The 13743-nt window shown below is 41.8% G+C and overlaps 1 protein-coding gene across 1 annotated transcript; it reads right to left on the bottom strand.

The window, feature by feature from the left end:
• Positions 1 to 221: 221 nt before the first annotated feature.
• LOC127300353 (endoribonuclease Dicer homolog 3a) lies at positions 222 to 12794 on the bottom strand. The gene is made up of 27 exons (XM_051330455.2): positions 12571 to 12794; positions 11975 to 12077; positions 11681 to 11864; positions 11438 to 11551; positions 10812 to 10946; positions 10644 to 10713; positions 10031 to 10095; positions 9729 to 9860; positions 9475 to 9627; positions 9186 to 9345; positions 6489 to 6594; positions 6222 to 6414; positions 5971 to 6131; positions 5642 to 5860; positions 5219 to 5493; positions 4815 to 5086; positions 4236 to 4717; positions 4057 to 4151; positions 3591 to 3811; positions 3290 to 3499; positions 2702 to 3178; positions 2310 to 2591; positions 1881 to 2204; positions 1600 to 1777; positions 1284 to 1502; positions 1043 to 1154; positions 222 to 938 (listed from the first exon to the last, which is right to left on the bottom strand). Exons 1-27 carry the CDS (start codon positions 12692 to 12694, stop codon positions 752 to 754), a joined length of 5253 nt encoding a protein of 1750 aa, XP_051186415.1. The 5' UTR covers positions 12695 to 12794; the 3' UTR covers positions 222 to 751.
• Between the last annotated feature and the right edge of the window lie 949 nt (positions 12795 to 13743).

Below are 13743 nucleotides of genomic sequence, written 5' to 3'. Positions count from 1 at the left end.
AAGATAACAGACTGATAGGTACGGACATAACACTGGGAGCAACGAGAGCTTATTGCTCTTACAGGACATCCCCAGCCAAGTCTTTCAAACGGCGTCCGGCGCACACAAGCTGTTTGGGGAGCCGGCGCGAGTTGTCGCCTTTGGGGAATGTATCTACCCAATGGCATCCTCCAAAATGACTGTTCGGCTATGGTTTATTATTTTTTCAACTTTAACCGTGATTGCAAAATAAATATTCTACCACACAGATAAATAGTCTAGCTTACAAGCAAATAGTGCAGCACACAGAATAAATAGTTTTACAATAAGGAATGATAGAAATAAAATAAGTAAAATCATCTAATTGTTTCCTTTAAGCCTCCACAGTTGCTCGACAAGATCATTTTAATAAATCTTAGACAACCTTTATAGAACGGAAAGAGTATGTTTTTTGTTGCTGAAGAGGAGCATGAAATAAGTCCTGTCCGAGCTTGTCAAAGATGAACAGATAGATGTACTGCCGAACTGGAACATTCCCGCTCATCTAGTTCCTGACACCACAAACATAGGGAGGCAAAGTATACAACATACATAACGACTGAACGCAGAACCAGGAGAAACCAGATCAGCTCAGCTGTGTCCAGTTGCCTCTTGCAATCATCCTGCATCCATGTATTCAGAAGATGCCACACATGCTCTTAACACATGCCCTGTCAATGGGGGAGCCCTCAACAGCCACAACTCTGTGGCGGTGCGCAGGCGGCTGCTTCAATCATGCCTCCTGGACTTGCAGTCTACCCCGCCGCTGAAGCTCCTGGAGCATGAGCAGTGCAGCGGAATCCATCGTGCTCTTCTTATCCGCGAAACTGTCTCCTGTGAGGCTGATCACATCACTATTTGGTATGCTTAATATTACCGTTGAAGCAAAGGAGAACCCTTGTGGTGTAGCCTTCGCACAGCTATTGTGCAAAAAAAAATGCAAGAGGTTAGTTTACAGTTTGACACAAGTTACCCCAAAGGACACTCATCACAGCCAAAGATCAGTTTGAGGCAGAAGCACTACCTTGGTTCTACTTTCACAGAATTAAAATAAGGCACTGGCCATTGTAACTTTTGGCAGAACTCATACAGCGCTGCACGAGGTCCTCCTTTACTCGTTTTCACCAGCACGTTTACTGCATAGGTGGTGAGATATCATACACAGCTCTCTTGGCTAGATGTCCATATCTGAAGTCTAGACATGAACGAAGAACTCGTACTTGGGACAACAAACAAAACAAGACTGCTGAGAACTGAAAACATACCTGGTTTATCAAGGCTAGCAACTATCTTCGAACCAGATGATGTCTTTCCGTTGGTTGTTGTTGGAAGCTGTGTATCCATTGCGTCGAACAAGTTACAAAGATCTGCAGTGCCACCTTGCTTCTGTAATTGTTCATTCCTGCTTGCATTCTTGGGGATTAGAAGTCCTCCCTGCAGCGCTGCACGAGGTCCTCCTCTACTCGTGTTCACAGGCACGTGCACTGCGTAGGTGAGTATCCATATATGAGGTCCAGACATGAACCAAGAACTCGTACTTCAGATAACAAACAAAACAATCACGGAGAATTAAAAACATACCTGGTTTATCAAGGCTAGCAATTATCTTTGAAGCATCTGACTTTTTTCCGCTGGTTGGTGTTGGAGGCTGTGTATCCATTGCATCAAACACGTTGTTGCAACGACTTGCAGTACCACCATGTTGCTTCTGTAATTGTTGCATCCTGCCTGCATTCTTGGGGATTAGAAGTCCTTCTTTCTGCAGAAGAAAAATTGAACATCAAGGGGTTGAGAAACTTTCCTGGACCTTAAACAACAACCGTAATGTGAAAATAGTTAAGTGTAAAAAAGAAAAGGGATACCTCAAGGTCCTCGAGTAACTTGGAAGCTGCATGCGCTTTAGCATCTTTTTTGCTCTTGCCACAACTTCGCCTGACAATGAGTTTCTCCCTGAGCTGGACTAGCAGAGTAGCCTCAATTTTCTCTCCATATGTAAAGTTAGTTTCTAGGAAGTATCCATTTTTGCTGCACAATTCAAGAAGCTCTCTGAAAGGAGGTAGCTCCAGGTTCGCAGGCGTGATAATCGGGGAAAGAAGAGGTCTGAAAGCATCCCAAACTACATCCAAATCAAGTTTGGCATCTACAAGAATCGCACCTGCAATACTTTCAACGATATCACCTAGAACCTGCACGGCAAAAGACAAGTAAACTATGACATGATCATAGAATGTGACTAATAATCTATCTAGCCCATCATGAGACACATCGAAGACAGAGGAAGAGAAACATACTTTAGGCCCTCTTAATGCTGCATCTGATAAAAGTTGTATTTTTTCCATGGAAGAATTTTCCAAACTATTCTCATATTCAGTAATTTGGTCTGCTAAACTCCTGCAAGAATGCTGAAGAAAATGATGGAGCTTATGCTTTACTGCGACTTGCGCAAAATTTTCATTGTTTACTGATGCAGACCGTAAATCTGTCAGCTCCCCCTCATCGGTGTTTTCATGACTATTGAAAAGATGCCGTGTTATGAGGATATCCAACACAGCATCACCAAGGAACTCGAGACGCTGGTACAAAGAATATTTAGTGTTTTCTTGTAGAGAAATTGCATAACAAGATTAAAAGACACCCAGTATGACTAACAAGCTAAAAGTTCTAGGATAACATCGACCAATACCTGGTAGGTGTATCTTTCTGCCAATTCACGCTCTGATGGGTGGGTAAGAGCTTCTAGCAGAAGACCTTTCGATGAAAAAGTATAGCCTAGTTTTGCTTCAAGCATTCCAATTACACCAATTTTCGGAAGATAATTCTTCACAGGAGCACTCAAGATGGTATGGAAAATCAATTCTTCCTCAATTTCAGCATCAACACCCAGCCATTTGAGAACAGCCACAGCTGCTCTTAAGCCACCTCCTACATAATATGCACCGATTACGGCTTCAACACAATCAGAAATCGTTTTGGAACAGATCCATCTATGTCCCTTGTCACAAGCCTGGCCTATCTTAACAATAGGCGTGTCCTCAACAACATGAATATCCTGAGTTACAACCTCAGAATCTACCGAGCAATTACAAGGAACGGGGCGAATTGAGAGCTGTCCTGGTGCAAGCCATCGGCGAGGATCAAATGCAGCATCACGTACGTACCCCTATGAATCACATGGATGCCACCAGTTATGGGATTAGTCTGTGATAATGTTAGAAATCAATTGAGCAGATGCAACATTTGTATAGATTTCCCAGGATGAGATGCAATTTACCTGTATTTTGCGTTCCATTCCAAGCCCATAAAGTGCAGCATTGGATATTATAGCAGCCCTACTGGATGATAAATGCCCCTCGTCCTTATCAGGAGATTCCAGGAAAAGGTGACAACTCACGGCGTACTTTAGCACAGAATCTCCCAATAATTCTAGGCGCTCCATTGAGAAGTCTTCAGAGCATCGAAGTGTTGTAATAGCTTCTAGAATCTAAAGATCGTGCGCAAATTGATTAAGTCTATTTCAAGTAAGTAGAAAATTATGCATAGAATTGACCAAAATACAAATGTCGATTTCTTACCAGAAAGCTGGATATATTTGAATCGTCATATGAAATTTCACTTCTTAGTTGACTGGCTAGCATTAATGTCTCTATACGATGCATCAAAGAGGGGAACAAATAAAATGCTCTTAAAATGTCCTCAGATAAATTAAGGGGAATTAGCAACTCTGGGGGCATGTGAACACAGCTGTCCCCAGTATTTACATGTGATGTGTCACCATTTGTCTTCGCATGGTTACCTAGAAAAGGCAACAAGCAAACACGAATAATTTTAACAGGATCCCAGAAAAAATCAACAAATAAACATGGACAACAAGGATATATAGCGAATCCACCTGTCTATATGAGCTTATTTCCATGTCTATATGAGCTTATTTCCACTCATGTTTGACATATGAAAAATGAAGATTCTTTATGTAATAATTCTTTAAAAAACTACGAAGTACTTGAAATTGTAAATGGCTACATAGGGCAAGATAAGTACCTTCATTGAACTTTGAGGAAAGAAGGTTATGAGGTTTATGATTTGGTTTCACCGCTAGTAATGGCTGTGAAGGATGACGAAGAACTATCCCATGCCTGCACATGAAAAATGTTAATCCAAACAGAGTTGAACACATCTATGCTTGAGAAGAACACAATTGTGGACAACAACAAACGTACGTATTTTCAAAGTATTCTGTGAATGTGTGGAACTTTGTTTCTTTCTTGTCTGATACACCATCAAATGTGCTATTGGCAGATAAATCAACAGCATGAATAGCAGTATATATCCTCCCTGTGTGAACTGCAAGCACCACCACATTTCTAAGAGCATGAGCCTCACATGAGATGTTAGCTAAATGAATTAGTTCTGTATCGTTTTGCTCGAAATTATTCATTTTGTCTCCAGAATATATCTTTTTCATTAGTTTGACAGTTGTAGCAGCTTCATCGATCACTCTCCAGTTAATGCAAAAATTGTCATGAGGCTTCAGGGTAGGATCAATAGGTAAAATGAGATACATTTTTGCAACATTCCAGATAAATGCATCATTTTTATTGAAAATAAACTCCCTCAGAATGCTTGACGATTTTGATCCAGTAAACAACTTCCCGAACAAACTGTTGAACATAAGCGCTTGAAATAGCTTTGCTTGCTCCATCTAACCGAGAAAAAAAACAGAAGAAATATTTCATAATAAATAAAAGCAAAGAAGGAGCAATAAACGTTGCAAGGAGAAGACACAAACTTGAGCAGACCTGTTGAACACCCAACTCAAGAAGGCCGCAAGGAGCGACTGAAGCTTTTACCATCTTGTCATGAAGATACAGATCAATATCCAAATTATCACCTTCAATTTCTAGAGTTGCATCAACCAGCAGAACAAAATCAGAGTATCTCTGGCCAACTTGATTGCAAGAAAATTTCAATCTATAGCCTTGAAGCTTAACAACATTCTTCTCGAGTGCCCAGGTACCATACAAGGCACGCACTCCAGTTGTACCATGAAGCTCCTTTCGTTTGGTTGTACCTTCCAGAAGGTAACAAAAGATTGTCATGAGAAATTTCGGTTACTTCTTTACCAGGATTATCTTAGCAAACAATATTGCAAAGACCAGCCCTACTATATGTGACATGTTTTTAGAGCTTAGCAATCACATACCAACACCATCACTAGATGAGTGAGCGGTTGCTTTTTTCGAAATTCCTGGCAGTGGCAGTGGCTTAACAACACATGGACGAAGGGACTCATCAAGTACTCCCAGTTGATGGAGCTTCTTGCATGCATCAAAACAAACGAGCTGTTTTGCCGCCTTCTTGCTTCTTGCTTTTGGACCCCGCAAAGGTGGCAATACATCACTAGATGGTAGTGTTAATACACATTCAAAACCATCACTATGAGCGATGGACTCAAACAAAGGTCTTGTGGTGTAGTACCTGTGACATGAGTGCAAATGTAAGAACATGGAATTAAGGTTCTGCACACAAAAATAAAAACAAACTGGTATAGCAATGTTAGAATCGGCTACACCAGTAAATCTGCTATACTTGCAGAGAAAAAAGAATTGAAATGTGATCACCATACTTGTTCTTTGGAAGCTTGTTACAGTATTCAACGACAACGGCAATACTAGACGCGGCAGTTACTTTTGCGCCTGTTGTGCCTACAATGTATTCATTTGTATCATTAACAGGGAAGAAACGAGGGAGTAGATCCTTGGACTCTCTGTTCAAAGCAGTCTCATCCATGGAGGTCTTGCTTCTCGAAATGGTATATACCAAATTATCTTGTTTCACATTTCCCCTGCAAAAAACACCAAAATTATGGCTTATTGTTTTCCTTTTTTACTGTTCCTTTCCGTAACCATTCACCACAAGCATAAAAATTTTAGAATGGCCAATTGAATAATTTACCGCTCAATCATTAGTATGTACTGAGAAGCCTTCTGGCGTGCTCGTCCACATGACTGCACAAAACTACGTGTTGTCTTCGGCAAATCAAATTTTACTACACATGAACAGTCTGGGACATCGATACCCTCTTCTGCAACGTCTGTAGTAAATAGTATGTTCACCTACATTTTAGTTAATAATGGGAAGACAAAAATGTGTTAGAACATGAGGTTGAGTTTTTCTTTCTCCGAATGTTTACAGATTATAATAACCTTTCCGGAGCGAAACGAATCCAGTGTGTCCTTTTGCATTTTAGGGGTCAGAGAATCCACCGAAGAACTCCCTCCAGTAAGAAAAGAAAATGTAAGATGTGAGAGTTGTCCAATTTTCTTCATTGTCCGTTCGATAACTCTAGCAGTGATCTTTCGGTCCACAAAAACGAGGCATCGGACATGGTCAGAGTTACTGTTAGGAACAGAAGAATGTCTTGTAAGTGTAAAGAAGCAGAATTATGTCAAGTCAGCTAAAAATAGCACTACCTGAAAGAGTTAAAGATTTGGATGAGTTCATAAAGCTTTGGTGAAATATAACCCATATTTCTTGCTTCCACACATCCACTCTCAGAATTTAGAAGCACATCGCTACCTGAAATGATAATTTATCAAAGATATTTTTTTCGAGAATATACCATGGAGAGGTGTATCAATTGTATAGAAGGGATGTAAAGGCATCAACAAGGCCAAAGAAGGTTGTTTTCTGCTGTCAATAAGAGGTCACAAATCCTCAGAAAAACGAAGGTGATTACTCTCTTACAAGCAACCAAGGGGGCACCGGCTCTGGAAATCCAAAAAACATCGCCGCGAAAAAGCTTCTCAAGGTGCCACCTATCATACTCTTCCTTGGCCTTGTTCTTGATCGCGGATGCCATAGGCGTTGCCCCGTTAAAGACCGTGGCGTTTAGGTGCCTCCAAATGCACCCAAGATACATGAGCAATGGCAGTACACAGGTCGCGGTGGTGAGGCGCCGGGCAGGAGAGCGATGTCCACCACTGGAGCAGCTCTGACTGGCCGTCAGGCATCCATATGGTATATCATACTTAATCTAGTGTATCTAAGAGAATCAAGTTGGCTTTTATATGGATCTAGCTTAGTCTTGAAGTATCAAGGGTATGTATGAGTCCTAAGTAATTGTGTTCAAGTCAGTCTTGAATAGCTCTGTGAAGGAGTAGTTTTGTAATATTTTCAGCTGTTACAAGCTGGAGTTACTGTAACTAAACTGACACCTATTATTCAGTAAATACTCACCAACCTAGAAAGCACACATAAGGATGTAACCCCTTTGTAAGAAAATCAAGCTTGTACTGCATTGAGAAGAATAAAATATAGCTTCGCCTCTTGTGTGTGTGATGACATATACCAAGAGAAATGGAGGAATGTGTGTGTGGAGCACATCTGTTTAGAAAGGGCGAGACCTGGGTGAGAGCTACTATCTAGCTCTAACAATTAGTTGTGGAGCTACATTGTGTTAGAGAGAGTGAGATATGGAGAAAGGAGAGATTGTTTCCATTCCATACGCTATGCTCACAAAGAGCACCCGTGTTAAAACTGTCTTTCATTTGGACGTTATGCTTATGAGTGTCCAAAGAAGAAAAATAAAGCATTCCGCTAAGGATCTTTGTGAAGAAGAGCACTCCTGTGAGAGGGGTGATGAAAGTGCAATATTGGACAGCGTGCAGAGGCGGTGGTGTGATACCATCCTTGTAGAGAGTGTCAGTGTGACAGCTATTTTACAAGAGGCGCCATTTTTATGGGATGATGAGCCACCGGCCTTTTTATTGCGTTCTTTCAACTGATTGTAACACTATGGTCTTAAGTTAATATAAAGCTTGAAATTTCCCTAAAAAAGAGTGCGGGTGTGAGGCTGACCACTATGGTGTGATGACATGGTCAACAGAATGGTTGGCGTGGAAGCAGATGACAGTGCTGCGATGCCATTGTCAAGTGGAAAGAGTTGGTGTGAGAGTGAGACTGACATCGGCGGTGTGATGCCATCTCATATGGGGTTGGTGCAAAGCTAACAAGCAAGGTGTGATGTCGTTGCTAGGCGATGTAAGGCCGTCACAAGATGAAGAACACAGTCCCTGGCTTATCGGATATAGATGACAACAAGATGAAGGGAGAGAATGTTGGTAGTAATCTTGTCATCATCATAACCACAATTGTGATGTCGTTGCTAGACGTGAGGCGGTGTGAGGCCATCAAAAGATGAAGAACATGGTACAAGTGATCTGAATTAGCGAATATAGAAGTTGACATGACAAGATTAAGGGGAAGAATGCTGGCAGTAATCTTATCATCATCATATCCACAATTGCGGTGTATCTAAACTAATCTAGTTGAGTGATAGATTGAGCTAGCTTAATCCTGAAATATCCATGATATGTGTTCAAGTTAGTTTCGAATAGCTAAGGAGCTGTTTTGTAATAGTTTACCACTATTACAAGCCGGATTGAACAACAACACGTAGAAAGCCTATAAATGATGCATCTCCTTTGTAAAATAAACAAGCTTGTAGTGCAATAAGAAGAATAAATATAGCTTCATCTAACAACCAACTGTATCTTCTTAGATACACCACAACTATGGATATGCTCATATCCATAGTTGTGGTGTATCTAAGAAAATAGATTTGGTTGTTAGATGAAGCTATATTTATTCCTCTCAATGCAGTACAAGTTTGATTTTCTTACAAAGGGGATACATCATTATATAGACTCTGTAGGTCTGTTGCCGGTTACAACAACTCTAGCTTGTAACAGCTGGAAAGTATTACAAAACTGTTTGTTTACAAAGCTATTCAAAACTGACCCGGACACCAAAACTCACAAAATCTTATTTCTACAAGGACTCCTACATACCCTGAACTCCAAGATTACCCTGTACACTTGGAGTTCAGGGTATGTAGGAGTCCTTGTAGAAATAAGAGTCATGAGTCTTGGTGTTCAAGTCAGTTTTGAATAACCCTGTAAAGGAGCAGTTTTGTAATATTTTCCAGATGTTACAAGTTGGAATCCAGTAACCGACTTAGAAGGCCTATATAAGGTTGTATACCCTTTGTAAGAAAACCATGGTTGCACTTAATTGAGAAAATTAAATATAGTTTCATCTCATCTAAGACTAACATAAGAGAAAAAGAGGAAGGTGTGCGTGTGAAGCCCATCTGTGTAGGGTGAAACCTGGGTGGGAGCTAGTAGCAAGGTCTAACACATGTGACACTGCCTCGAAGAACTTCGGATAAAGGGCTGAGATTTCTGCATGCAGGAATGAACTATTTGGAGCACTTTGAATATTTGTGGCATCAGAAACTTTCAGCCAACCTCTGTAGATTTTGGTGGCCTACAAGAGAGAAGCTAGTTAACTATTACCATGAAGCTCTCAATGTCAAATGGTGATACAAAAATAAGATAAAAATTGCAACAGAAGTCTTGTACATGAGAAATTAGAACCAATGAGTCTAAGGGGTACCTCACTAGCACAAAGAAGACCAACATCGTCGAGGCAATACAAGATTTTTGCTGAATAATTAGATATGCACTTTCGTGATTCTTTTGCTATTGCATACGCTTCTTCATTCTGGTAGTTTGGTTTATTCTGCAAAGCTGTTATTAATGCATCATACTGCACAGACAAAAACGAACTGTTCTTAGACATAAAATTTCGGGCCACAGAACTTTTGTAACATGCTTGAACAATAGAGCAGGAAAACTAAGATGAGAAACCTTGGAATGCAGAAGTGCCAACTCTTCACTCAAATCATTGAAAGAAACGGTTCTCTGGTCATAGTATATTTTCAAATATTCTGGGGGAGGGGCACAAAGCTCTATCTCTTCTCTATCAGCCACTGTGTAGATCTGTTCGAGCAAATCATAAACACATATGTTCAAAACCACAAATCTGGAAACATATTTGGATATGGGTATCCGTTTGTACTTCAGTATACGAAATAGAGTGTTGCAGTGACCACAACTAGAATATCTTGCATAATTTTACGGAACATGTGCAACCAGAAAATAGGATTTACCTTCGCATTTAGAAGCTTTTCCAGTTCAGAGAACTGAACTTCACAATCCAAATCAGAAGAGACACCTATAAAGATGAAGAATAAAAATAAAAATTGTTGAACAAGATTTATGGGGTGTAGAGAGCAAATAAAATTTATGGTAGAAACTACGAAGCAAGGGGACTTCAGAAATATTGGCAGTCCATGGCAGAAGAACAACTGAAGATGATGCCCTCCAAGTGTTATTTCTCTGGTTTCATTTTTTTTTCGCTTGGCATCACAAGTCATGATTAGTAATTTAGCACATGACCTATATGCTATTGTCAAAAAGAATGTAACAGTAAAGTTGTTCAACCTATATTTGTGCCAGCCATCTTGAATTGGTGGATACTGGGAGCTCTCTTGTCACCACTCTAACACCTTAATTTCGTTATAGTTTGCAATCAAGTTCATCTATGTCATCGTATTTATGTTTAGAAATCATTTGTTTAACTTGAATTATGTATCTGACACGATGTCCATCGGTTTATTTAATGCATATGTGACATGCAAGTAGAGAAGCAATGCAGAGTATGTGGTGCTCTGTGCAGTGTAACACAACGAAAGAGTTCTCTCTGTCTTTGTGAATGCTTGCCTTTTTTTATAACAGGTGATGCCGTCATACCGAACACCTTCGGCTTATATTCAGAGTGGTGATAGAACTCCTGCTCAGAACACGGGGATGGTGAACACGAAAATTTCAGAATGATTATTCAAAAAGGAAGTGTTGAGCGTAAGAAGGTGCTCTATTGTTTCACAATACCTTCATTATCATCGAATAAGGGTGACTGCCAGTTGCATTATGACACTCATCGAATATCATAAGATTAACCATGTCCAAGCTGAAGAAAGCTTTGCGTAAAGCGTTTAGCAACACATCTGGTATCATCACCATGACCTGCAGTTTTTCAATGACGCTCCAAAGTAAGTGACTGTAGAATCCACATACAAATGAAATAAAGTGTAGTTCTTGATCAAATTTAAGGATGGTGTAAGGAAAGGAGCCTATCTATCAGTCCAATGCATCAATAAAGCGGTAGAGAATCAGATGTATATTATTGCTCAGATGACAATTGGCAGAAGTTACGATGGATAAAGCTTCAAAAAATGATATCTTAAAATATTATATCATGGGGGTAGTAGGGGAGATTAAGGACAAGTACAGATAAAAATAAAGTTCTCGCCACGACAACAGAAAGCACGAATATGCTTGTAAGTCAATTAATCATGTCACACAAGGGTATTTGTCAAGGCCTTTCAATACAAGGCGACAGGACATGAAAAAAAAAGCATCCCATGATATAATGAATTCAGACAACCATTGTTACTAACTTGGATACAGATCCCGTTTAGAGCAAAAGGAACCACCAAGCTTGGCTCAGCACTTACCTGATGTTTCGATACTTGTTCCCTCCACCTATCACCCCCCCACTGATCGGCCCTCGTCGCACCACAATAGAGTCCCACTTCGAAATCTGTGTGGGTTTTAATCACCTTGCATTGCTATGGCAAAACAACAAGTGTCAGAACAAACTCTCAAGTGAATGTACAACTAGCAGCTTTCATGTAGAGGCTGGGGTCATCCCCCATTTCGAAAAGAAAAAAACCCAGCTTTCATGCTTGTTGTACAACCTGTTCCACAAGCTGAACATTTGGTGCAAGGAAAATGGTGATCTTCCAATCGTCCTTGGATCTGTCGATCTCCCTCGCAAAAGCTTTCATGAGCATTACGGCGATCATCGTCTTCCCGGCTCCCGTGTCAAGCATCGCGATGGTGTTTCGCTTCTTGGCAACCTCGCAGACATCGAGCTGGTACCTGACCGAGATTTTAATCCCGCGAAGCAAAGTGCGTCAGGGAACAACGTACACTCTACCTTTCAGATCATGCTAGGATAGTGACCGCGTAAGCAATAGAAAAACAAATACCCTCTTGGAGTGAAGCCTTTCTTGTGCCTCTTCTGCGTGTCTGGTTCATCTTCGTGGGCAGATGACTCCGACTCCGACGACCTCTTCAGAGGGTTCATGTTAACTGCAAATCCAACAGCAGATCTGTTTATTATTAAAAAAGAAAGGCAAAAATCAATTTAACAATGGAGGTCAGTGGCAATCCCCTTGGCGACTAGAAACCCCCTCGCCGATTTGCACAGAAAGGATTAATCCTCAAGAGGGGCCGACCAAAAAAAGAGTAATGAAAAACCCTCGCGAAAAACCGCCCAACAAAACCCAGCGAAGCAGAAACGCCGAAGTGGACGCGGCAGAAACAAACGCCGCCCAAATGTTCTGGAAGCTTCTGTGAACATCAATATGCCCCGATTCAGCACCACAGCTCCAAAAACAGGCTATGGCTCTGATTCCCCCGCAGTAACGCGAACGAGTCGGGGAGATCTAGCGCGCATTACCAAGTCCCGGACCTGATCACGCCCTAAACAGCACTGCAGTGCACCCGCGCTAACTCGGAATCGACACAAAAACCCCAACGGCAAAGCCAAGCAAAAGCTGCGTCTCTCGATTAGTTTAGTTACCATCAGAGACGGCGGCGGCGGCCTCGCCGCCGGCCGTGAAACGGGTGGCCTCCGCTCTCGCTTCCGCTTCAGCCATGGATGAATCTCCCAACTCGTACGAGGCAATCATCAAGCCAGGACGCATCTGCTTGGACGCCCTGCTTCCTGTGCTTGTATTATACGCCTCGGTAGGTCCAGGGACAGGCTCCTGATGCGGGCTTGACAACCGGCCGGGTACGCCTTGTGGCTCTCGTACTTGTACTTGTAGATATACTCGGGCGCCTTTATGTATCCGGAAACTGGCAGCTGAATTTACGGCTTTCCTTGCCCAGGAAGGCATGTGTGCCTGGATACTGAACCGTGGGGCGCTGTGGGCTGGTGATCCATTGATTGTCAATGGGCTGGGATAGAGGGGTCGCACTTCTCTGTTCTTATGTGTCTCCAAAAAAAGAAACTTCTCGGTTCTTACTTCTTAGAGCAACTATATAAAGTGGATCTTCCGTATCCATCCCCCATGATTTAGATATGTTGAGATCTCATGCCATTTATATAGAGATTGTGGTGTCCAATCTATATGGAACACGATTTATCCTTGGGCGATAGTAAATCCTAGGCAGTGATTGATCGCCGTAAGCTATGCACATGGAAAACATTTATGACAGGGCGATGATCCGAGGCAGGGATCTGTTGCCCCAAGTCACACGTATTGAAAATCCGTATGCTTGGGCGATAGATCCAAGATAGCGATTGGTTGCCCCAAACCACAAGCATGGAAAACGCTATGCTTGGGCCTCGCTTCATTTTCCCGTTGTTGCTCAAGGCGGTAGACCCCCACAACTTGCTTTTTTGGCTGCTGACTAGGTCTTCACATGTAGTGGACCCCCCAAACTATTTTACGCTTACTTTTTTGGCTACTCATATGCATGTTGTACTAGACCAGGACCAGTGTACCCTGATGTTGTATGCACACATTGCTAATTCAACATTGTTATGTATTTTGGATGGATTTTAGTGTTGACCTCCTATGGCCGTTGTTTTGCTACAAGTTGGTGCATCGCTTGCGCAGGTTGGCATCACTACTTAAGTCTAGATGGTGCAAGCCGACGTTGACGCTTAAGGGCCCCGAGGTGACGCTGCGAGGCGTTGCGCTTCCCTCGGCGATCTTGCGACACCGCCGATAGGGGACTATACAAG

Source organism: Lolium perenne, chromosome 5 (assembly GCF_019359855.2).
Source record: "Lolium perenne isolate Kyuss_39 chromosome 5, Kyuss_2.0, whole genome shotgun sequence".
Taxonomy (NCBI): domain Eukaryota; kingdom Viridiplantae; phylum Streptophyta; class Magnoliopsida; order Poales; family Poaceae; genus Lolium; species Lolium perenne.
The sequence above is the reverse complement of the archived record's forward strand: the minus strand, read 5'-3'. Positions and strand labels throughout refer to the sequence as shown.

Coding starts and splice junctions, on each gene's coding strand:
- LOC127300353 (XM_051330455.2), bottom strand. CDS start 12,694: ATGCGTCCTGGCTTGATGATTGCCTCGTACGAGTTGGGAGATTCATCC. Junction 11,865..11,974: donor AAAGGCTTCACTCCAAGAGG/GTATTTGTTTTT, acceptor AATCTCGGTCAG/GTACCAGCTCGATGTCTGCG. Junction 2,592..2,701: donor CAGAAAGATACACCTACCAG/GTATTGGTCGAT, acceptor TCTTTGTACCAG/CGTCTCGAGTTCCTTGGTGA.